This window comes from Podarcis tiliguerta (assembly GCF_965153285.1).
Source record: "Podarcis tiliguerta genome assembly, chromosome: 4".
In the NCBI taxonomy this organism is placed as follows: domain Eukaryota; kingdom Metazoa; phylum Chordata; class Lepidosauria; order Squamata; family Lacertidae; genus Podarcis; species Podarcis tiliguerta.
The window spans coordinates 15840794-15865941 of NC_139537.1; the positions used below are offsets into that span (position 1 = coordinate 15840794).

At 45.8% G+C, this 25148-nt stretch overlaps 1 protein-coding gene across 4 annotated transcripts in view; it reads right to left on the reverse strand.

The window, feature by feature from the left end:
* Positions 1–25148, reverse strand: part of SLC36A4 (solute carrier family 36 member 4) — a 113267-nt gene that overhangs the window by 78399 nt on the left and 9720 nt on the right. Inside the window, exons 1-6 of one of the 4 annotated variants that reach the window (XM_083436588.1) lie at positions 17366–17411; positions 15811–15928; positions 14190–14280; positions 13058–13146; positions 12605–12700; positions 10059–10143 (exon numbers count right to left, since the gene is read on the reverse strand). In XM_083436588.1, the coding sequence (XP_083292714.1) occupies positions 10059–10143; positions 12605–12700; positions 13058–13146; positions 14190–14280; positions 15811–15928; positions 17366–17396 (510 nt within the window). In that variant the 5' untranslated portion in view covers positions 17397–17411. Of the gene's footprint in view, positions 1–10058; positions 10144–12604; positions 12701–13057; positions 13147–14189; positions 14281–15810; positions 15929–17365; positions 17417–25148 lie in introns of those variants that run through there. The other 3 variants (XM_083436590.1, XM_083436591.1, XM_083436589.1) reach the window with 3 other exon arrangements.

The following is a 25148-nucleotide window of genomic DNA, read 5'->3' on the forward strand; positions in this document are numbered from 1 at the left end:
TGAGGGAAATGCCTTGTCTTCCCAAGATAGGGCACCTTTATGTTCAGCTCTTAGACCAGGGGTTGGCAACCTAAGGCCCATGGGCCACAAGCGGCCCATGGGGGTCGTTTAACTGGCCCATGGACCCCCGCCACCCGCTCAGTTGGCTCCCATGCACCGCACTAAACTGGTGCAGAGCACAGTAGGGACCGCCTTCCATGATGCTGCCCGGCTTCCCATTGGCTGCAGGAAGTTCCTGCAGCCAATGGGAAGCTGCGCCCGCCTCCTCCGTGCCGGAAGGAGAGACTGAAATAGCGTTTGCACATTCGTGTGTGCGCGCACACTCTGGCCCACCGCAGCGTCTGCGGGACCGTGAACCAGCCCAAGCCACAAAAACTTTGCCAACCCCCTCCTTTATGCCAATTAGCTATCAGGGTAAGCTAAAGGTGCTGGTTTTGGTGTATAAAGCCCTGCAGTTCGGGGCAAGGAGACCTGAAATATCGTCTCACCTCTTAAACACCTGATCAATCACTGACAAGCTGCAGCCTTTGCATTTTCTGCACAGTTGCCATACAACCCAAGAAATCTTGGTCAACCAAAGCAAGTTTTTGCCCGTGAAACCTGCACACATTTGATTCTGGACAATAAAAACAAGTTTTGAAGGAGGAAAGCGTGCAGTGTTTTGACACATGCATCCCAGACCAGACGGGACCTTAGAAGAGGCACTAGCTCCCATGGATGAGTGCCCCTGAGATAGCCTTCCCCATCTTGGTGTGCTACATTTGTTTGGAACGAAACAGCAAGCATTGGCTGGTTTGGCTGATGAGAGCTGCCATGCAAAATACCAAGAGAGCACCGGGATGAGAGAATGCTCTTCTAAGACATTAAAACTTTTTGGTAGCAGACACCGGGCATGTGTGTGTTAATAACGATTCACCGAAATGATGATTATCAGGGCGCAGAAAGCGGAATGCTTTTGAAATATCAACCGTGTAAAAATAACATGCTGCCTGAAGAATAGGTGATGCCTTTCATTCATTAAAAAGCTTTTTATGATGAACCAATGTCAGCTAACAGTCAGCTTTAAAAGGTTCAAGCCCCACATTGGGTGAAAGATTCCTGAATTGCACAGGGTTGGAACGAATAGCTTTTGATGCTTTATGTTTTATTATGCTTTTTATATTTGTTGGAAGCTGCCCAGAGCGGCTAGGGGAACCCAGTCAGATGGGCAGGGCACAAATACAGTGGTGCCTCGCAAGACGAAAAGAATCCGTTCCGTGAGTCTCTTCGTCTTGCGGTTTTTTTCGTCTTGCAAAGCAAGCCCATTAGCGGATTAGCGCTATTAGCGGTTTAGCGGCTATTAAAGGCTTAAGGGATTAGCGGATTAGCTACTAAAAGGCTATTAGCGGCTATTAAAGGCTTAAGGGATTAGCGGATTAGCTGCTAAAAGGCTATTAGCAGCTTAGATCAGCTGATAAGCGTCTTAGATCAGCTGATAAGCAGCTTAGATCAGCTGTTAAGCGGCTTAGCGATCAGCTGTTAAGCGGCTTAGCGAACAGCTGTTAAGCAGCTTAGGGGCTTGGGAAAAGGGGGGGGAGGGGGAAAAAACCCCCAGGAATCGCAAGGCATTTTCGTCTTGCGAAGCAAGCCCATAGCAAATTCGTCCTGCGAAGCACCTGCAAAACGGAAAACCCTTTCATCTAGCGGGTTTTCCGTCTTGCGAGGCATTCGTCTTGCGGGGCACCACTGTAATAAGAATGTCATTGTTGTTGCTGCTGCTGTTAAGCAAAATGGTTGCACTTCACTAACTTCAAGGATGCCATGTTACATGACGGGCAAAATATCCGATTTGCCAGTTGCAGCGCAGCCAGGACTGAAAAGCAGACAACCTGAACAGAGACACACGCATGCAGGAAGTTAACAAAACAACCATGAAAGAGCAACCGGCCTCCTCCTCCTCCTTCTCCCACATTTCGTCTGGGGCCGAGCAGCAGTTTACTGCTGATTGCGATAAGATGATTGGTAGATGTGTGACTCATCTTCTGCCTAACCTAGTCTTCCTTCGCAGTGTCAGACTCAATATCATCAGCATCTCCAACCACTCGGTCACCATCACTTTGAAGCAATGGCAATTTCCTCCAGTGCGTCACATCACAGAGTTAGTCATCTTGGGCCAGGCCATGGTAAACATTATCCCGCTCTCCCCACACACACAAGAGAAAGAAACATAGTCAGAAGTAACTTGGCAAAACAAGCTTCCAACTTTGTGATTTTCTCCATGCAAGTTTTTCAACCCTGCAGTGGTTGGGCCAGGCAAAAGCTATGGTCAGGCAAAGAATCATAGACACCGAGAGACAACAGGGCTGCTCAAGGTTCCCCGGCCATAAAATTGGAGAAATCGAGATATATATAGCCACACCGGCAGTATATCTCTTCTTTCTCATATCCAAAAATGCAAGAAGGGCTTTTACACTCGCCAGAAGCTCGGCTCTGCCCTCGACGGTCCTGGAAGGATCTTTTATATGCTCAGAGACTTTGCGCCTGTTCATTGGGGGATATAGGAAGCCCAGAGCACTTGTTCTTCAGGTGTCCCTTTTATGAAGAGGCACATAGTGAGAATATTGATCCCCTGCTGGTGAGGCTCGCTGACCTCCTGGAAAAGCAAAAATTTGACCTTTTCCTGTTAAGCAAAGATCATAAGACGACCCGGATGATCGCCAGATTCTGTGTACAGATCTGTAGCCGCAGACCATCCCCCAACCCAAATTAGTTTGTTAAGAAAATCCCCAAACTCAGTTCCATGGGTGACTCTGGGTCATCTCTCTGTGGTAGCTTATCTTAAAGTTTTAAGCGTCTATACGCTTATCCCATTTATAAATTTTAAATTTATTGTTGTACATTGTTTTAAATGTTTGCTTTCCTTCTGGGATTGTACCCCTAAGTGTGTTTTATAAGCTGGTCTCCGACTGTAATAAATTATCTATCTAGCTAACCCTGCAATGGTCTTGCTGTCCCCAATGCCGTAAAACAGAGGGTTTCCTTTTTCCCCCCAAATGACTTACTCCAAACGTTATACTTAAAAGCTTATATGCCGTCTGTGCAGTTGTACCGCCTAAGGTAGCCAATGGCGGTTAAGAGCAAAAGCAGCATGCAAATAGCGTGAGCAACCCAACAGGCAGGCAGCCCTAAGACTGGCTCTTAAGTAAGGTTGTGGACAAGTTGCAGGAAATGCTCTCAAGGAGCTCAACACTCAGGAAAGGTAGCAACATCCTTCCCAAGCAACCAATGGCAAAAAGGAGAACGAAGATGGCTTTCCGAAGCCGTTGGGGTAGCTAACGGAGGCTTGGAGCAACATTCAGATGAATAATGGACTGCTATTAGTATTAATGAAGGGACGCAGGTGGCGATGTGGGTTAAACCACAGAGCCTAGGACTTGCTGATCAGAAGGTCGGCGGTTCAAATCCCTGCAATGGGGTGAGCTCCCTGCTCCTGCCAACCTAGCAGTTCGAAAGCAACACAGTGCAAGTAGATAAATAGGTACCACTCCAGCAGGAAGGTAAACGGCATTTCCATGAGCTGCTCTGGTTCGCCAGAAGCGGCTTAGTCATGCTGGCCACATGACCCGGAAGCTGTACGCCGGCTCCCTTGGCCAATAAAGCGAGATGAGTGCCACAATCCCAGAGTCACAACTGGACCTAATGGTCAGGGGTCCCTTTACCTATTAGTATTAATAGATGTGCAGCCTTCACTCTCGGGTAGCTCTGAAGTACAGCAGAATACAGTGGTGCCTCGCAAGACAAAAATAATCCATTCCGCGAGTCTCCTCGTCTAGCATTTTTTTCATCTTGCGAAGCAACCCTATTAGCGGATTAGCGCTATTAGCGGTTTAGCGACTATTAAAGGCTTAAGGGATTAGCGGATTAGCTGCTAAAAGGCTATTAGCAGCTTAGTGCCCTAGAAAAAGGGGGTGGGGAGCGAAAAAAAATCGCAAGAATCTCAAGACATTTTCATCTTGCGAAGCAAGCCCATAGAGAAATTCCTCCTGCGAAGCGCATTGAAAAACGGGAAACCCTTTCGTCTAGCGGGTTTTCCGTCTTGCGAGGCATTCGTCTTGCGGGGCACCACTGTACTGCTGCACACTGCCTGAAGAACAGAAAGGAGACAGCGGCTTGGTAGCGAAAGAGCCCTTGCCCACGCAGGAGCCTTCTGCTTGTGTAAAGTGGGGGTCTCCGATTTCCCTCATCCCCCAATGTAGCCCCTTGATCTGTGTTGTTAGCACACCCTTGCAGAAAGTCCCTCGGACTTCCAGAGGAACCACTTTTCGAGGGCTGCAGCGGGAAAGGGTGGGTCTAGAGAAACCCACTGCGTAAGTGGAACTCTGTCTGTGGTTCTTATTCAAGCCAGTAATGGCAGCAGCATCAAAAGCGAGAATGGGCATTGCTTTGACGAATATCCTGCAAGCAACCACCTCCTAAGCCCTCTGGTCTCTCCCACTGCCAATAAAAATAAAATACCTGTTTACCTGACACTGACGCAAAAGCTCACATACTATAGAAATGACTGAAATGTTTATTTCTTTCCCGCTTTCCTTCCCTCTCTCTTCCCACTTTTCTTCCCCTCCCCCCCAACTCCATATTGCCTAGAACAGTACTGTCTCACTCTGAATATGACTGATTTGTTTGAAGGATTCTGTGACTTGAAAACAGAGTCTCTGGGTGTACCCAAGAATTTATTAAAAACATTTAAAAAAAAAAAAAAGCAGGACCACAAGTGGTATATCAAAGAGAGCTTGGAGAGAGAAAGACAGAGAGGGGGGAGGGATGGAGAGAGAGAGAGAGAGAGAGAGAGAGAGAGAGAGAGAGAGAGAGAGAAGAGGCACGATGCTTTGCTTGACACAAATAATGCTGGGGTGGGTCTGCAGAACATGGCGCACAGCTGAACTCCGGAATTCACTCCTGCAAGGGGTGTTTGGATGGCTGCCAGCTTGGGTGGCTTTGAAAGAGGATTAGACAAATTCGCAGGGGGAAAGGCTGTCAATCCACGGCTTCCAGCCACAATGGCTAGGCTCCCTCTCCACTGATAAGAGGCAGCATGCCTCCAAACACCAGGTGTGGGGATCTGCAGGTGTGAGGAGTGCTGTCATACTCAGGCCCTGCCAATGGGCTTCCCGTGGGCATCTGGCTGGCCACAGGGAGAACAGGTTGCTGGGCTCTTCATGGGGAATTACAGATACGCGCAACCTGCCATTTTTTCCTATGTGCCCCAAGTGTTTCCACATCGGTAATGAATTTGGGAAAAGTTGGATGGAGGCGATCTTGGTTCCTGGGTAGGAATTACCGTACTTTTCCATATACAAGACTAGGGTGTTTTTTACTAAAAAATAATGTTAAAAAGGGGCGTAGTCTTATACACGGGGGCAATCTCCCCCCATTTTCTTAATTTTGAGTCCCCCAAAATAGGGGGCATCTTATACACGGAAAAATACTGTAATTTGGGGAAATAAGGTGACTTCATCTAGACCAGTGTTTCCTAATGTTGGGTCTTCAGCTGCTTTCGGACTACAACTCCCATCATCCCTAGCTAGCTAGATCAGTGGTCAGGGATGATGGGAATTGTAGTCCGAGAACAACTGGAGACCCAAGGTTGCGAAACACTGATCTAGACATAAGCTGGGAGCAACGAAGGAGGGAGGGGGGAACTGAATTGATTTTGGAGCAGAACTTATTGGGAGGAAATTAAGAGGAAGTGACTTGGACCATCTGGGTCTTAGTACCCATCTCCAACTTCTGCAGTGAAGCAGACTGCATGCTGTCAGAGAATAGATTTATAATAATAATAATATAATAATAATAATTTATTATTTGTACCCCACCCATCTGGCTGGCTCTCCCCAGCCACTCTGGGCAGCTTCCAACAAAGATTAAAAATACATTAAAATGTCACACATTAAAAACTTCCCTGAACAGGGCTGCCTTCAGATGTATTCTAAATGTCAGGTAGTTGTTTATCTCTTTGAAATCTGATGGGAGGGCGTTCCACAGGGTGGGTGCCACCACCAAGAAGGCCCTCTGCCTGGTTCCCTGTAGCTTTGCTTCTCGCAATGAGGGAACCGCCAGAAGGCCCTCGGCGCTGGACCTCAGCGTCCGGGCAGAATGATGGGGGTGGAGACGCTCCTTCAGGTATACTGATTTATCTCTGGTATGTGTTTCTCTGGCCATCTACTGAAGGCAAATGAGCATAATGGTCACAAATCCAATACTGGGGTGGGGTGTCAACGGAACAACTTGCTTGGGGGCGATTTGCAGAGGTAGCTGTTTAGTTTGCCTTTGGCGAGAGTTTTTATTTCAAATTTCCACCTATACATACAAATCAGCATTCAGATTTTATGAAAATGAAGTCTTTAGGCCTGTGCCCAAAATACGATAAGGACCTAGCAACACTCTTGACTGCTTGGGTGGGAACACCCGGTGAAAGGGCCCACTCTGTTCCCTCTTATTCTTTTCTAGTAATCAGCAACTGCTGCCGCTTACCTTCTCAACACAAAAGGGAAATGGAAAAGGAGCAGCCAACACTTAAGCCAAGCTGAAGACGCTGTTCAGAAGAACAACACAGACAGTTTTCACCGGTGTTACATGTGGGCGTACGCAACAGCTCTTTTGAACAGCAGGTGTACGAAGCAGCCAGAGCGAAAGCTGTACCCACAAATTTCAGCGCAGTTGCCACAGCAAGAAACAAAGAAGGCAAAATTGCAGGGCATTTTTATGAAGACAAGGGGCTGCATTCAGGCCTCACCTTCGCCAGCCTCCTAACCATGGTTTGATGATCGGGAACAAGCCATGCGCTCAAGCGCTATTCCCCTCCCCTTCAAGTTCTCAGCGGGACTGGGCGATATAGCGCCCAAAACTGGTTTGTACTCCATATTGTGAATCGGTTGCATGATTTCTGACCTGGCAATAGATTGCGAACCATGATGTGTGTGTGTGCTATGCCAAAATCGCAATGGGGGAAAAACCGTGAAGCCAGCCAGTGCCTCTACATACATCCTTATTTCAGACATCGTAGGATATCGGTATGTCGCCATGTTTAGCTGGTGATATATTGCAATGTTGAAAACCAGATATCACCCAGCCCTTGTTCTCCATTTAGTATAGTGGTACCTCAGGTTACATACGCTTCAGGTTACATACGCTTCAGGTTACAGCCTCCGCTAACCCAGAAATAGTGCTTCAGGTTAAGAACTTTGCTTCAGGATGAGAACAGAAATCGTGCTCCGGCAGCGCGGCAGCAACAGGTTAAGAAATGTGTCAGGTTAAGAACAGACCTCCAGAACGAATTAAGTACTTAACCCGAGGTACCACTCTATTCCCTCTATTTATACCAGTCCCCTCCTTTTGTGTTGCATTTCAGATTATAAGCTCCTCAGGGCAGGGGCCTATCCTCTACTACTTTGCTAAGGTCCATGTCCAACAATTGTTTAATTATTATTCGCTAGTGATTAGTTTTACTGTTTACTATTAGATTATGAAGGATTGTTTAATGTTGGTTTGTTTCATATAATTTATTTACTGTACAATTATTGTGACTTTTTGCTATTCCTATTAATGCTATATGTTTTATTATGTGTTTGTATGTGTTTGAAGCTGTCCAGAGTGACATTAAATATTAATAATAATAATTATTGTTATTGTTATTAAGGTAAAGGGACCCCTAACTATTAGGTCCAGTCGTGACCAACTCTGGAGTTGCGTCGCTCATCTCGCTTTATTGGCTGAGGGAGCTGGCGTACAGCTTCCGGGTCATGTGGCCAGCATGACTAAGCTGCTTCTGGCGAACCAGAGCAGCGCACAGAAACGCCGTTTACCTTCCCGCCGGAGTGGTACCTATTTATCTACTTGCACTTTGATGTGCTTTTGAACTGCTAGGTTGGCAGGAGCAGGGACCGAGCAAAGGGGGCTCACCCCGTCGGGGGATTCGAACCACCGACCTTCCATTGTTATTATTAATGGCACTGTATAAAGGAAGAGGAGGAGGAGGAGCCTGATTACTCAATCAGGCCCAAAAGACCATCTAGTTCAGTATCCTGTGGCTAAGAAGGACTTGAGCACAGTTTTGATTCCCAGAAACAGGTATTCAGAAGCAACACTTCCATTACTCCCTAGGTTCCTCCTTCCAGTACATCAGAGAAAGCAGAAGGAAGAGAGCGATTCCTCAGACATTACAGGTTCACCATGCATTTGCTTTGCAAACAGAAGAGTCTCTACCAGCACACAGAAGTTCACTGCAGAGAAGGAAGGCACGCATGGTTTCGAATACAGATACTAGAATCATAGAATCATAGAGTTGGAAGAGACCACAAGGGCCATCGAGTCCAACCCCCTGCCAAGCAGGAAACACCATCAGAGCACTCCTGACATATGGTTGTCAAGCCTCTGCTTAAAGACCTCCAAAGAAGGAGACCACCTCACTCCTTGGCAGCAAATTCCACTGTCAAACAGCTCTTACTGTCAGGAAGTTCTTCCTAATGTTTACGTGGAATCTTCTTTCTTGTAGTTTGGATCCATTGCTCCATGTCCGCTTCTCTGGAGCAGCAGAAAACAACCTTTCTCCCTCCTCTATATGACATCCTTTTATATATTAATACTGTGACACAAGGATGTGGAACAGCAATTTTTTTTGCTACGGCTAGTTTACTGTGGTTGACAAGTGCACACTGCAAAAAAAAAAAAAAAAAAATTCCCTTTAAGAAATAGAATTACATTGAATAGTCATTCTTATAGCTAGCCCTTTGGCTCCCCCTACAGAGTGAATATTCCATAACAGCAAATCTTCTGACATGAATACGAACTGGCCAATCTTATCCATGATGACTGGCAGTGGCACTCCAGAGTCACACACAGGAATCAGAACTGAACTTGGGATGTTTGGCTTGCAAAGAACATCGCCTTTCACTAAGCTATGACTTTTTCCCACTGAGATGCGGTCTGGTCAGCAACCGAATAGCGGACAACATACAACCAACAACAAACTGCACTGGCCTGCGAGCGCTCCAGTTGGAGAACAGCCTTTACCAAAGGTGTCATGGGCTTTGAAGACACTCGAACTCAGGATGCAAGGGAGAAAGGTGCTAGGAGGAAGGTACACTTGGCAAATCCACACCGTGATCAACTCCCACCCGGAAACCAATGTCCCCACTGTGGAAGGACGTGTGGTTCCAGAATTGGCCTCCACAGTCACTTACGGACTCATTGTTAAAGGTAAAGGTAAAGGTACCTCTGCCCGTACGGGCCAGTCTTGACAGACTCTAGGGTTGTGCGCCCATCTCACTCTAGAGGCCGGGAGCCAGCGCTGTCCGCAGACACTTCCGGGTCACGTGGCCAGCGTGACAAGCTGCATCTGGCGAGCCAGCGCAGCACACGGAACGCCGTTTACCTTCCCGCTGGTAAGCGGTCCCTATTTATCTACTTGCACCCGGGGGTGCTTTCGAACTGCTAGGTTGGCAGGCGCTGGGACCGAACAGCGGGAGCGCACCCCGCCACGGGGATTCGAACCGCCGACCTTTTGATCGGCAAGCCCTAGGCACTGAGGCTTTAACCCACAGCGCCACCCACGTCCCACAGTCACTTACGGACTCATTGTTAAAACCGTGTTTATGGAAGACAATCTTACTTGGCTACGAGTAATCGCCAAAGAAGAGGAGACCGCCAAACATCCCACGCACACTCACTCTGACTCAATTCAGTGGAATTTGCTTCCGAGTAAAACATGAACTGGATTGAACTGGCAGCGACCTTTCTCAGGTGGGCCTTTTCAGCAGTGGCTCCTTGTTTGTAGGATGCCTTCCTAGCATGCTGTACCTTTATCAGGAGGAATCTGAAAACATTCCTGTCTACCCAGGGATTGGATGGCTGAAGAATACTTTTCCTAGCCGCCCCAAGATCACTGGAGGGAATAACGTTTCCAGCTGTAACAGCTTTCAGAATGTGTTTTGTTTTTCACATTCTGCATCCTTTTTTTAACCCTGGGCTCCTTCAGGAAGACAGGTGCAATATCAATTCCACGGATAAATTTATTGGCTTACTTGTTTCACGTTTTCTGCCAAGAACACGATATAAACGCTGCAGAACCCCAGCTGTGTAATCACAAGGAAGAAGTCCACAACGTATCTGTAGTGGCACAATGAGAGAGAGAAAACTCAAGTTAACTAGTGTTTATCTGCGGGGAGGCAAAGATTTGGAGGTCACATCCAATGCACTGAGGAGTCGTATGCAATCAAATGAAGCTTTCCCTGCAAAACAGCAATTTGCTACCTTCCTTCTGGGGTGCCTACACTGACCAGGCAACGTACATAAAATCAAAATATAAAAAGGTAAAGGTACCCCTGCCCGTACGGGCCAGTCTTGACAGACTCTAGGGTTGTGCACCCATCTCACTCTAGAGGCAGAGAGCCAGCGCTGTCCGCAGACACTTCCGGGTCACGTGGCCAGCGTGACATCGCTGCTCTGGCGAGCCAGAGCCGCACACGGAAACGCCGTTTACCTTCCTGCTAGTAAGCGGTCCCTATTTATCTACTTGCACCCGGGAGTGCTTTCGAACTGCTAGGTTGGCAGGCGCTGGGACCGAACAACGGGAGCGCACCCCGCCGCGGGGATTCGAACCGCCGACCTTTCGATCGGCAAACCCTAGGCGCTGAGGCTTTTACCCACAGCGCCACCCGCGTCCAAAAAAAATCAAAATATAGTGGTGGGCAAATCTTCCCTTTTTTTTCTTTCTCTTTTTAAAGAAAGGAAATGGAAACAGACTAGTTAGTCAGTGCAAGGACAGAGATATGTTTCTCTTAAAACAGGCATGAAATCCAGGTTGACGTTGAGCTTTCCTAAACCTGTTAGTACTCCCTGAACCACAAGGATCAAAGTGTTCCATGAAGTCTCCAGGCAGATTTCACACCCGCGCAAGAGAGTCTGTTGACGGGCTGGTGTTGTGCACAGACAGAGGCAGCATTTGGTTCGCAGGGCAAATCAGACAGGGACGACTCAGCAGAAGGCCTGGGAGCCAATACTGGTGCAGCAGTGCTAAAGCAAAGCCAGCGAAAGGAACCCGAAGCCTTTGGAGCGCAGCGCGAGTTCCCGCTGTGCTCCAAAGGCTTCAGGCGGCTATCCCTGAAGCCTTTGGAGCGCAGCAGGAACTCGCTATGCGCTCCGCAGGCTTCGGGTTCCTTTTGCTGAAGCTGGGAAAGCAAGACTCTCCTGGCTCCAGCAGAGAGTGAGAGCTGCACAGCGCCCCTTCAGCCAAGCGGGAGGAGAAATGGAAGGGGCGCTGAGCAGAGAGGGGGAGAATTTTTTTTTCTTGTTCTCCCCCTCTAAAACAAGGTGCATCCTATGGTCGGGTGCGAAAAATACGGCAATTCGTTCCAGAGGTCCGTTCTTAACCTGACACTGTTCTTAACCTGAAGCACCACTTTAGCTAATGGGGCCTCCTGCTGCTGCCGCCGTGCTACCGGAGCACGATTTCTGTTCTCATCCTGAAGCAAAGTTCTTAACCCGAGGTACTATTTCTGGGTTAGCAGAGTCTGTAACCTGAAGCGTATGTAACCCGAGGTAGCACTGTACCGCATTTTGTTGGCAATACAGTTCTAACCCTTCAAGGACCCCACCTCAGGACAGAGCAGTCAGAAGATTCAGAATACGTCCATTCTCTGCTTGCCCCTGCTTTCCATTCCCAAAGCCATACCATTTGGTAACTGGAACACGCTAGATTCTAGATAGTACAGTTCTATGATTCTAGGTCAAACCGCCACAGTGCCTGCAATGGCAATATCACTTTTGCCGCCGTTTGCATCAGTAGGCTGTGAATGCCAACTCTATTAACTAAAATGCGCCTGCATTTGATTAAAGGTAAAGTGACTAGGTTATCGTGATCCATGGAGATCTTGATGGATGCCTTTTGGGGGGGACAAAAGAGCCTGGGGATTTTGCCTGCAGTAAACTTACCCCTCCCCCAATACTCATTTTTTATAAAACTAGCAACACAACATCATATAGGTGTTGTGTTGCTAGTTTTATAAAAAATGAGTATTGGGGGAGGGGTAAGTTTATAGAAATTCCCTTCCAACACGTAAGAGCACCTTCATTACGTAACTTTAGCAAACTACGAAACACGTCTCTACCCTGGACTTCAACGCCTGAGATACAGTATTTTTTCATGACCCACCCTAGCCTTCTGATTGTAAACGGTTTTTCTCTGATCGGAACATTATATTTTTGCACTGTTCCCCCCTCCTTATGGTGAAAGGTGGGCAAGAAACCGAATAACAGCAATAAATGAATAGCAACGACATAGATTCTGTGTATTGTTATTTATCTACTGTATTCTTATTCTATGGGATAGCTCAGTTGGTAGAGCATGAGACTCTTAATCCTAGGGTCATGGGTTCGAGCTCCGTGTCAGACAAGAAGATTCCTGCATTGCAGGGGGTTGGACTAGATGACCCTCAGGGGTCCCTTTCAACTCCACAATTCTATGATACTGATACTATTATACTTTTCTATAATACTGAAAAGGCAAAGGCAAGGAGAGTGGAGGGTGATCGAGGAGGGAGATCAGTTTCAAATTCTTGTAGAAGCTTACCTTCCCCAAGAAGCTCGTTTCTGCAACACGTTAAAGGGACCCATTTCCATTGCATAGCTAACTGTGTCGCTGTACCCTAAGGTAGTTTTTTTCAATCTGGCACCAACGAGAAAAGAAAATACTGATTATTTCCCAACTACGGTTATTGAACAAGATGCAACTTTGCACAAATAAGTTTTGCCTTGCTTTAAAATAAAAGCGCTCAGCCAGCAAACAAAGTCCAAATTGGCTAACGTGCATTTCAAATTAAGCAGGCTAATTGAAGTGGGGCCATCGAGAGCGGCTAACGCCAAGAAATGCAGAGAAAGCCAGCTCCAGCTGTATGGCCACTGCGGCACACTCTGAAGTTAAGTATAAGCTTCCAACAAACCGAGAAGTAAACCAAGGAAGGTATGTTGCAAAGTGGAGGGAAGGCAGGTTTTGACTTCCCTTGAGCCGTCGACAAGCGCTTACCTTTGGGCTAGGTAATGGCTGCATCGCACCAAAATCTGCATGCAGTGGATAGATACAATCCCAATGAACAAAAGACTGAATGGCCCAAGCTGTGTGGAAGAGAGAAACAAAGGCACAGTAAGAAGAACCGTTTCCCAGGCCACACCCTCTCCCCAAGCCACACAACCCTTCTGGCCACACCCTCTCCCCAAGCCACACCCCTTCCAGCCATGCCCTCTCCCCAGGCCACACACCCCTTCTGGCCACACCCTCTCCCCAGGCCATCACCCCCAGGTCCCACCCCTCACTGCCCCTGTTTTGTGCTTTTCACCTGGCTGAAATGTGTCTAATAATGCTTCTTCCTTTTCTGAATGGAGGATAGAGGGTGGGTGTGTGGGAGAGAGGGAGAGGGAGAGAGGGAGAGAGGGAGAGAGGGAGAGAGAGAGAGAGAGAGAGAGAGAGAGAGACTAGGCTGTTGTACTAAGGTAAAACTTGCATTCATTGCTCTGCCCATTTTTACTCAGGCTGACCACCATCATGTGGCCCCTGAAAGCTAGCACAGAAGGGAATGTGGCCCTCAGACTTAAAAACGATTCCCCACCACTGTCCGAAAGTGTTTAACGGGAGGGCGCCTTTACTTGCAAGCCCATAACCCTGTACGCGAACAGCAAACTCAATTCCTCTGATCCGGACGTTGCCAAAACAACACCATCCACATATGGCCAGCAGGACCCAAAGGTTTGCAGAAGAAGTAGCAGCAGTAGCAGTATTTCAGGGGGAAACCCAAGGGGACAAAAGAAAAAAAAGACAATGTCCACCAAACACAGCCCAATGAAGGCTGAGCATACTCTGTAGCTGTGGAATGCTCCCAGGCTATTGGGAGGGGAACAGAATACGCTGGACAAATGCCTCAAACCCTGATCAGAGTGACTCCGCATTGCAGTGCTTTGGGTTGCGTGACTCCTAATCCGAGTAGACCCAAGGGAACCGTGTGTGTTAATTTCAATGGGTGTATCCCAAGTAGGACTAACGTTAGATGCAACCCCTTTTTTTGCAGGACCCGTTTGGAGACTGCTAACGCACAGCTGTCAACAACAAAATCTAAACAGGACGTTCCCCCCTCACCGGAACTCGGAACTGATGAGCCACTCACCAGAAGGCCTGCATTTTTTATTGCAAGCGGGAGGCCTAGAAGTCCAGTTCCAATGTTTCCTTTGAGGAGATGAGTGAGTGTCTGTACAAACCTAAAAATGAGAAAGAGAGAGAGACCAACATTTGTAAACTAAGGTAAAGGTAAAGGGACCCCTGACCTTTAGGTCCAGTCGTGACCGACTCTGGGGTTGCGTCGCTCATCTCGCTTTACTGGCCGAGGGAGCTGGCGTACAGCTTCCGGGTCATGTGGCCAGCATGACTAAGCCGCTTCTGGCAAACCAGAGCAGCGCACAGAAACGCCATTTACCTTCCCGCCGGAGCGGTACCTATTTATCTACTTGCACTTTGACGTGCTTTCGAACTGCTAGGTTGGCAGGAGCTGGGACCGAGCAACGGGAGCTCACCCCGTCGCGGGGATTCGAACCACCAACCTTCTGATCAGCAAGTCCTAGGCTCTGTGGTTTAACCCACAGTGCCACCCACGTCCCTATCTGTAAACTAGGACAATGTAAAACAACTAGAACACATGTGCCCCAGAGGATAGGTCTTCCCTGCAGCTACAGGGAAGACGGGAGGGCACTAAGGAATTTTATTTAATTTAATGATTTCAACAATTTAAGAGTAATGCAATTGAAAGCCAGTGTGGTATAGTGTCAGACTAGGCGCTGGAAGACCAGGGTTAAAATCCCCCCCAACTCAACCATAAACCTCACTGGGTGACTTTGGGCCAATCACACACACTCAGCCCAACCTACCACCCAGGGTTGTTGTGAGGATTAAATGAGGAGGGAGAGAACTACGTACCCCACCCTGAGCTCCTTTGAGAAGAAGGTGGGATAGAAATGCAATAAATATATAGTACAGTCATAACTCATGTTATGTTTGCTTCATGTTACGTTCTTTCAGGTTACGTCCCGCAGCGACCCGGAAGCACCGGAAAGGGTTACTTCCGGGTTTCGCCGCTCGCGCATGTGCAGAAGCGATAAATCCCACTTCGTGCATGCACACAGATGCGCACCTGCGCAGATACGGCACTTCAGGTTGCGCTCTTTTCATGTTGCGAACGGGACTCCCGAACGGATCCCATTCACAGCCAGAGGTACCACTGTATTTTATATACGTATATAGGTCCGTGTAGTAAAAGCTATGGTTTTCCCAGTAGTGATGTATGGAAGTGAGAGCTGGACCATAAAGAAGGCTGATCGCCAAAGAATTGATGCTTTTGAATTATGGTGCTGGAGGAGACTCTTGAGAGTCCCATGGACTGCAAGAAGATCAAAACTTTCCATTCTGAAGGAAATCAACCCTGAGTGCTCACTGGAAGGACAGATCCTGAAGCTGAGGCTCCAATACTTTGGCCACCTCATGAGAAGAGAAGACTCCCTGGAAATGACCCTGATGTTGGGAAAGATGGAGGGCACAAGGAGAAGGGGACAACAGAGGACGAGATGGTTGGACAGTATTCTTGAAGCTACAAACATGAGTTTGCCCAAACTGCGGGAGGCGGTGGAAGACAGGAGTGCCTGGTGTGCTCTGGTCCATGGGGTCACGAGGAGTTGGATACGACTAAATGACTAAACAACAACAACATGTGTTTTCTTAAGTAGAAGTACGGTACTTACGAAATGCTGTCCTGGTTATCGAGCTGATACTTCTTCTCTGGCGGTAGCAATTCATTTTCATTCTCGTCTTCACTGTCCGAATTCTGCTCTGCTATTAAAGGCTTCATTACTTCGAGATCTATTAAAACAAGAGGGGAAGAAGGAAGGACCCAATATGTTTCGAGGCTGTCAAGCAGGAAGCAGCAATGGCCACCAACTTATGTACAAGTGTGTGGATTAGGTAAAGGTAAAGGACCCCTGGACAGTTAAGTCCAGTCAAAGGTGACTATGGGGTTGCGGCACTCATCTCGCTTTCAGGCTGAGGGAGCTGGCGTTTGTCCACAGACAGCTCTCCGGGTCATGTGGCCAGCAGGACTAAACCGCTTCTCGTGCATGGAGGACTGCGACAAGTGCCAGAGTGCACGGAAATGCCATTTACCTTCCTGCAGCAGTGGTACCTATTGATCTACTTGCACTGGCGTGCTTTCGAACTGCTAGGTTGGCAAGAGCTGGGACAGAGCAACGGGAGCTCACCCCGTTGTGGGGATTCGAACGGCCAACCTTCCAATCAGCAAGCCGAAGAGGCTCAGTGGTTTGGACCACAGCGCCACCCGCATCCCAGTTTGTGGATTATAAGACTGCCCATGGCTATTAGCCACAATGGTTACAAGGTAGGTGACATTCCCAGGCCTGCCTGGAGATATCTAGGATTGAACTTGGGAACTTCTGCATGCAAAAGAGATGCTCTACCACTGAGTTGCAACCATTCTCATTATTCTAGGCACCTTCTCACGAAGCAGGGGGAGACCAGCTGACCTGGAACCAACTATGACATCATTTGGAACCAGGAAAAAGCTTTTCATTTACACTGGCTTATCATCATACAGCTAGTTGCATTTTTTCATGCTATCCATACCTCTGAATTTTATAGGCTATTTTCAACTGGTGTTTTTCGCTATTTGACTTGTTGCCATTTCTTTTTATTACTTCTGTTATAAGCCAAGGTCGACATTTTCTTTCTGATGGGAAGCTTAAATAAAATGAGTGGCAGCAGATTCTTGGGTTCCAAATGTTCTTCAACTACAACTCCCATCAGCCTGACCACTGGTCCTGATAGGGATTATGAGACTTGTAGTTCAACAACTCCTGGAGACCCAAGGTTGAGAAAGGCTAGTTTAGAAACAGGGTTTGTACCTCATCTGCTCTTTGAATGAACTAGACCATCACCCTCATATTACAGGGAAGCCAACATGGTTCCTTCCAGATTTTGCTGGACTACAAGTCCCATCAACCCTGTCCGTTCAGCATGACAGTTGGGAGCTTATGGGAGATACAGACCAGGGCTTCCCAAACTTGGGTCTCCAGCTGTTTTTTGGACTACAACTCCGATTATCCCTGACCACTGGTCTTGCTAGCTAGAGATGATGGGAGTTGTAGTCCAACAACAGCTGAAGTGTTTGGGAAACACTGCCCTAAACCAACATCTTGAGAACACCATGTTGCCTAACCTTGCCATATTAAATTTCACTGTGCAGATTACATTAGCTAGTTGGAAGATTGAAATAATACAGCATACAGAAGTTGCGATCACCCCATACCCTCTTCATGAAAAACACATTAGTTGAAGGTCCTATTTCAGTGCCATCTTATCTATGCCTTAATTACAGATGAATTCCTATTCAAAGATAGCTTTAAGTATTTCCTCATCAGTGCGTCACAATGGCACATTCTGCTTCGGCATAACAACAGTAAGAATCAAACGCTTTGGAGTCTTACCAAGCTGGAGATGCAAAAGCAGTTCAGTGCTTTTCCCCGCAGCTACTAGATCTTGATTTTAAGGATTTTGGCGCCCTCAGGTGAGAAGGTGGAGCCAGGGAACAACCTGGTGGCCCATGTGGTAGAGCTTGGGGAAAATTTAACACCTTTCCATGCCCAAATCCATTTCTACTGGTTAGCAACTCTACAGGAAGACTAGGCCCGATGTCACATAATGCAAGAAAGGTATCCTCAGTCGCTGGGTACTGCGTTATAAAGCCCTAAAATGACTGAGGCCTAAATATCTTTGGGACTGCCTCTTCCAGTCTTAAAACTGGCCAGAGGCACTGATCCTGGTCCCCACTTGAGTTTAAAAGCAAGGGGCCTCTTCTCCATAGCGGGGGCCTCAGCTCCAAAATGACCCCCAACCCCTGAAGTGAGGTCCTCTAGGTGATTGTTATTTATCCAGAATTTTCAAGAGTTTGGCAACGGAGGGGCTTGATCACTAAAAGCAGTATCACTCCTTCATTGGAGGTTTTTAAGCAGAGGTTGGTTAGCTCTCATCTATAGTTTAGCTGAGATTCCTGCATTGCAGGGGATTGGACTGGATAGACCAGGGGTACGCAACCTAAGGGCTGGATGCAGTCCCATCGTCTTCTAAATCCGGTCCGCGGGTGGTCTGGGAATCAGTATGTTTTTACATGAGTAGAATGTGTGCTTCTATTTAAAATGCATCCCTGGATTATTTGTGGGGCATAGGAATTTGTTCATTCCCCCCCCCCCAAAAAAAGAAATATAGTCTGGCCCTCCACATGGTCTGAGGGATGGTGGACCGGCCCACGGCTGAAAAAGGTTGCTGACCCCTGGGATAGATGCTTGGGAAATAAAAAACTATCTGACTTTTAGAAGACATCTGAAGGCAGCCCTGTTTAGGGAAGTTTTTAAAGTTTGATGTTTTATCATAACAAAATTTTAAAAATCCTTCCAGTAACACCTGTTTCAGTGTCTCTGAAGAAGAGTGCATGCACACAAAAGCTCATACCAATAACAAACTTAGTTGGTCTCTAAGCTGGTACTGGAAGGATTTTTTTTTATTTTGCTTCGACTATGGCAGACCAACACAGCTACGTACCTGTAACTATGTTTTATCATGTTTTTAATATTCTGTTGGGAGCTGACTAGAGTGGCTGGGGAAACCCAGCTAGATGGGCGGGATATACGGTAAATTAATATTATTATTATTCCAACTTTACAATTCTAAGTGAGCTTGCGTTATAATGTTCCTGTTTTGTTTCACATATGCTTTATTAATTGATGTGTTTAATTGCTTATTGGTGGTTGTGCATCACTCTGGCCCCCTCTGGAGGAAGGGCAATTCCTAAACAACATTCACCGCATGGCTGGTTTCCGTGATCAGCTGTAGCCCTGGAATATCAGCTCAAGCACTCAGCACTCTGACAGGATGGCTTTGCTGGATTACATGGCATTTCTCCCAATCGATCAAAAGTCTTGACTACACAAGTCTTGCCCTCTCTACAGCCAGGTAACCCACTTGCCTTGCATTTATCAAATGTGAAATCTGCAGCCAGACCCAACTAATCCACCTGACTTCTCTCTCTCTTTCTCTGGAGAAGCCACTGGGAAATCTACCATTGTGTGGTCCCGTAGCAGCTGGACTGTCAGGAAACAATGCATGTGAGCCACCAGTCAGCTAAACATTAAGCTAATGTTTTCAGGCGCCCACAAAAGGGCTGCTGGAGTTCTAGAAGCTTCCGGAGGTGAACTTAGCCCCCACTTCTGCCTCAGAAAATAGCACCCAGAGACAAAGAATCACAGAGTTGGATGAAAATGATTTACAGGTGGTACATAACACCAGTCAAGCTGGCAAAAATCTATCATCTGCCCGATAATAAATGTTGGAAATGTAATGAGACTGAAGGTACTTTCTTTCACCTTTGGTGGACGTGCCCAAGGATTAAGACCTTCTGGGAGATGATATATAATGAAATGAAAAAGGTATTTAAATATACCTTCCTAAAGAAACCAGAGGCCTTTCTCCTGGGCATGGTCGGCCAATTGGTGCCAAAGAAGGATAGGACTTTTTTTATGTATGCTACAACAGCAGCAAGAATACTTATTGCAAAGTACTGGAAGACACAAGATCTACCCACCCGGGAAGAATGGCAGATGAAGCTAATGGATTATATGGAAATGGCGGAAATGACTGGCAGAATCCAAGACCAGGGAGAAGAGTCAGTGGAAGAAGATTGGAAAAAATTTAAAGTATACTTACAGAAATATTGCAAAATTAATGAATGTTAGAAGAATGCTGGAATGAAGTTACATGGTTTTAGCAGAAATGTTATAAAGAATTAAGTAAAAACTGATTGTTAATGGGCTAAAGTGGAAAATTTAAAGTTAGATTGTGTTAGACAAATTATAGAACCAAAAAAAGATTGAGAAAGATGGAAAGGATTTGCTGAAATAGCTAGATTGAACTAGAATACAAAAAAGGGAGGTGTGAGGAGGTCGAGGAAACAAGTAAATGAAAGGCAAAGAAATTGAAATTGGATGTGTTTTTTTAAAATATTTTTGTTTTTCTTGTTGTTTTGATGTATTGATTTTTTTCCCTTTTTATCTTTGATGTATTGTTTGTTAACTTTTTTATTGTTTTTTCTTTCTTTCTTTTTGTAACTGTTAAATTTCTAATAAATATTATTAAAAACAAAACAAAACAAAGAATCACAGAGTTGGAAGGGACCCGAGGGTCCTCTAGTCCAACCCTGCTGCAAATGCCGGAATCTCAGCTAATGCATCCACGACATATATAGCCATCCAACCTCTCTTAAAACCACAAGAAAAATCCAAAGCCCCACAGGCATCACATAAAGCTGGTTCATCAGGTTTTCAGCTCATTTACTCTTGCAGCATAATGCTAGACTAGAAAGCAACACAAGGGAGTTTAGAAACAGGGACTAATCGAGGGTAGAGGGACCATCTCCTGTTTGGGTCAAGGATGCAACTCAGAAGGTAGCTCTATGTGTTCATGAGTAAACAAGACATCAGTGTGGTGTAGTGGTTAAGAGCGGTAGTCTCGTAATCTGGGGAACCGGGTTCGCGTCTCCGCTCCTCCACATGCAGCTGCTGGGTGACCTTGGGCCAGTCACACTTCTTTGAAGTCTCTCAGCCCCACTCACCTCACAGAGTGTTTGTTGTGGGGGAGGAAGGGAAAGGAGAATGTTAGCCGCTTTGAGACTCCTTAAAGGGAGTGAAAGGCAGGATATTAAATCCAAACTCTTCATCACTATGACCACAATATTTAAACCACACTCATACAATTTTATCAGTAATGGTTGTTAAGGCTGCTGTAGCTGTGGCTTTCTGGGGTCAGCAACATTGCTAAACTACAGTTCCCAGGATCCTCTGGGGCGAGCCATATCAATAGGGCATATATGTGGATGTCATCTGTCCTGAAATATTTATTTTGCTCATGCCGCAGAAATAATGCTTCTGATCGCTTTGGTTAGAAGATGCGACCTTTCTCCCTGTAGAACCGTAACTTAAAACTTCCTTTCCTGTTCTTCCAAAGCCACCTGCAAAATTTGGGGACATTATTCTCAGGTCACCTTTACTTCCAATTCTCCCTCGGCCAAAGTTGACTCTCATTTCCCTCAGCTGATGGGCAAAAAGTTCTTTCCCAGCTGACAACGATCCATTTCCCTAGCAAATGGCTAGTAATCCTTTCCAATTTCCTTCCCACAAGAGGGCAAAAAGGAGTCACACAATAGCAACGACTTTTTTTTTTTAAGTTTCTTCATGTGAAATCAATATAAATGGTATCTCTATAATGCGATCCCAAATTATGGTTGCCCAATTTAACTGACTCACTTTATCCATTAAGATGGGTAAATCTTACAGCAATGACACCAAACTCGGAACATTTCAGAGGAAATGTTTCAGGCACTGAATTTGATTTCAGGGAGTGGGAGCAAAAGTAATCCATTTAGGTCCTTGATGGAAATGCAGGTGTAAATAGGAAGGGGAAATGTGATCGGGAACAAAGTCAACATTTCTGCATCGTTTAGCCTCCCCTCTCTTTTGGTCTTCAACTAAAGGATTGAATCAGTGTACAATGGAACCTCGTGTTACGTATCACCCTCTTTGCGAATGCTTCCGGTTATAAGCTCCGCTAACCCGGAAGTAGACGCCCCTTCTTGCGAACGTTGCCCCAGGATACAAGCGGAAGTCGCATGGCAGCAGGAGGCTCCATTAGCGAAAGCGCACCTCATGTTAAGAACAGTTTCGGGTTACAAACGGACCTCCGGAAGTTCGTAACCGGTGGTACCTCTGTAGCGTCAAACTACCTTTTTTCCCAGCAACAGTTTCTGAAATTCTTCACTCACTTACTTTTCTTTATGTTGGTCACCATCAGTTCCATGATGTTTCTGTTCCTAATCTATAGCTTTGGTTCTTTTATATATTTATTTCACTTCATTAAAGGGTTACACCAGCATCAGGAACCAACCAATCCGATTTGGCTATGGGATGAAGCCAAATCAGAATGAAGGCACTATCACTCTGAATGGGCTTCTTGATGAGGCCATATAAAATGAGGTTTTGCTGCTTGGCGAGCATAACTAAGCCAAGTCAGGGCGAGGGCATTACTCCTGCCCTCATTCTGAATGGGAAAAGAAAAAAAGCCTCTTTGCTATAAAACCAAATGGGGTAGGAAAAACACAGGAAGACAGGGAAGAAATCTAAAATGCTGCTGCTGAGCAGTTATATTAGCATTTGGTGTGGAAGACTGGGGTAGAATGAACAGGAAAAAGAAAAAAGGAATTAGAAGGTTTGGCACAAAATAAGAGAAGCTAGATGAAACCTCCAATTGGCAAGGGATAGCTCAGGCGGTAGAGCAGGTGATGCTTAATCTCAGGGGTTGTAGGTTCGAGCTATAAAAAGATTCCTGCATTCCAGGGGGCTGGACTAGATGACCCTCGTGGTCCCTTCCAACTCTACAGTTCTGTGATTCTAAGTTGAAAGATTTGCCTAAGCATGCAAATTATCACAGGGTCAATGGAGACAGGGACATGCAAGCCCCACCCCATGCCTTGTGTCCCCCTCCACCCCTGCCAGGGGTCTTCCACCTGTCTGCAAGAACACTGGGGTGGAGTTTAATGCACACCCTTGTCACCAACCTTACCTGGAGAATCTGCATGTCCAGGCAAATGCCTGAATATGCTTATCCTTGCAGTCTGAGGATCCAGACCCACCCAGAGATTGGACTTTATGTATCATTTACCCAAGTGCCCCAACTGGCTCAACAAGTGAGGCAGGGCCAGAAGCAGACTCCTTTGCTGAATCAGGCATTTGCTCAAAAGCCAATACCAGAATGGCGCTTTCCAAGATTTGCAAACAGTTGTAAAAGTGCATGCCTAGAGGAAATTGGATGGTGCTTTTGCAAACAGATTCTGAATGAAGCATCTACCAGTGCAGAGATCAACAACAAGCCATTTGTTTGACAAAATAAGCATCGCGAAGATCCAGCTATTAATGAATAGTACAATGTTGCATGTTAGCTCATTTATAAAATGATGTATACAATTATTGTATTTTCCTTTGCAGACCAGACTGAGCTCAAGTCAGCCTATCAGCAGTACCTGTGTGTCCCATTTCCTTTGATTTCAAACCATGTGTGCAAAGTTACAGGTAGGTAGCTGTGTTGGTCTGCCGTAGTCAAACCAAAATAAAATAATTCCTTCCAGTAGCACCTTAGAGACCAACGAATCATAGAATCATAGAATCATAGAATCATAGAGTTGGAAGAGACCACAAGGGCCATCGAGTCCAACCCCCTGCCAAGCAGGAAACACCATCAGAGCACTCCTGACATATGGTTGTCAAGCCTCTGCTTAAAGACCTCCAAAGAAGGAGCCTCCACCACACTCCTTGGCAGCAAATTCCACTGTCGAACGGCTCTTACTGTCAGGAAGTTCTTCCTAATGTTTAGGTGGAATCTTCTTTCTTGTAGTTTGGATCCATTGCTCCGTGTCCGCTTCTCTGGAGCAGCAGAAAACAACCTTTCTCCCTCCTCTATGTGACATCCTTTTATATATTTGAACATGGCTATCATATCACCCCTTGCATGCAAAGGTATCTGAAAAAGTGTGCATGCACACGAAAGCTCATACCAATAACAAACTTTGTTGGTCTCTAAGGTGCTACTGGAAGGAATTCTTTTATCTTGTTTCATGTGTGCAAAGGTAGCATTTTGCTGCAGGGCTTATGAGCACCAGTCAGCTGATTGGCGCTTTGAGCAAGCCCAATTTGGACAGCGACTAGCTGTATTATATCAGTATCAGCTGCTATTAAGTGTCAATCAGCTGCTTGGCACCCACAGCAAGCCTCGTTTGTCAATGAACAATTGAGAGCAATCGAGAGCACACTTTTAAGGCTTCCAGATCCATCCTTTGCAGAAGTGTCTTTACCTGCCCTGCACCTGGTGTCACATATGATGCCAGCTATGGGACAGGTTTGAAGGAAAACAGCCTCCCAGTACGAGGCATAATTTGGCCCGTCAGCCAGGGGTTCCCCACCACTGATTAAAATGATTAAGTCCATCATACAAATTTGTCCAGCAGATAATTCTTAGTGCAAAGGTGGAAAGCAATCTGTGCAAGAAAAATAGGTATCAAGCAAGCAGAGTCTCTTCCCGTATTTACAGATGGGTGAAGAGAATCAAATCAAAACTTAGTGCTAACTCTTCAGCCAGTGTTCTATAAACAGGTAAGACTAGATACCATGCCAAGTATACCAGTAATAAAATAAGCAGTCCTGGAAAAGATTATTAATATTAATGTACTAGCTCTGTACGGTCTGTATTAAAGAAAGACCCACATATTAGTGTAACAGAATGCACTTTTTATGGCCTAAACCCAACCCACTGAATGACAAGGCAGGCTTCCTTTGCTAACTCAGCGATACACAATGAAGTATTTGTCTCTCAATTTTGTAATCACATGCACGTTGCAGTATCTTGCAGGGTGGATTTGATTTAAATCATCCATTTAAATCACTAGTCAGTAAGACTTGATTTAAATCATTCTTTTACAGAAAGACTCGTTCTTGCTGGTATAATCTTAATATTTACATCCAGATGAAGCTTTCGTTTTTGGAACAATAAATTTTCAGAGTAGCTTTTACAGTTATATCAAAAATTACTAATTTGGTTATACTATTAGAAATTTGTTTCTAATAGACAGGTAATTATGAAATTTTTCTTTATATTTGGACAACTTTTCTGCTGTACTTTATTGGAAGGAGAAAAATAACCATTTCCTTAACAATTTAAACAATTTATATAAGTAAAACAATAACATAGTGTATGTATCCATGTTTGTTAACTGATGTAGTTAAACGATTTTAAAAAACAAAACAACTTAGACTGAGTTTTAGCACACATGAAAAACCTAAAACAAATCTTTATTTCCTGATGAATAGCCTTTGGACTATAATGTAACTTAAACAGAAAACTATCTTTGGAAAGATTTTTCCTCCAAAAGCATTTTATTTTAAAAATCCAATTAATTTTTTTAAAATCCGATTTA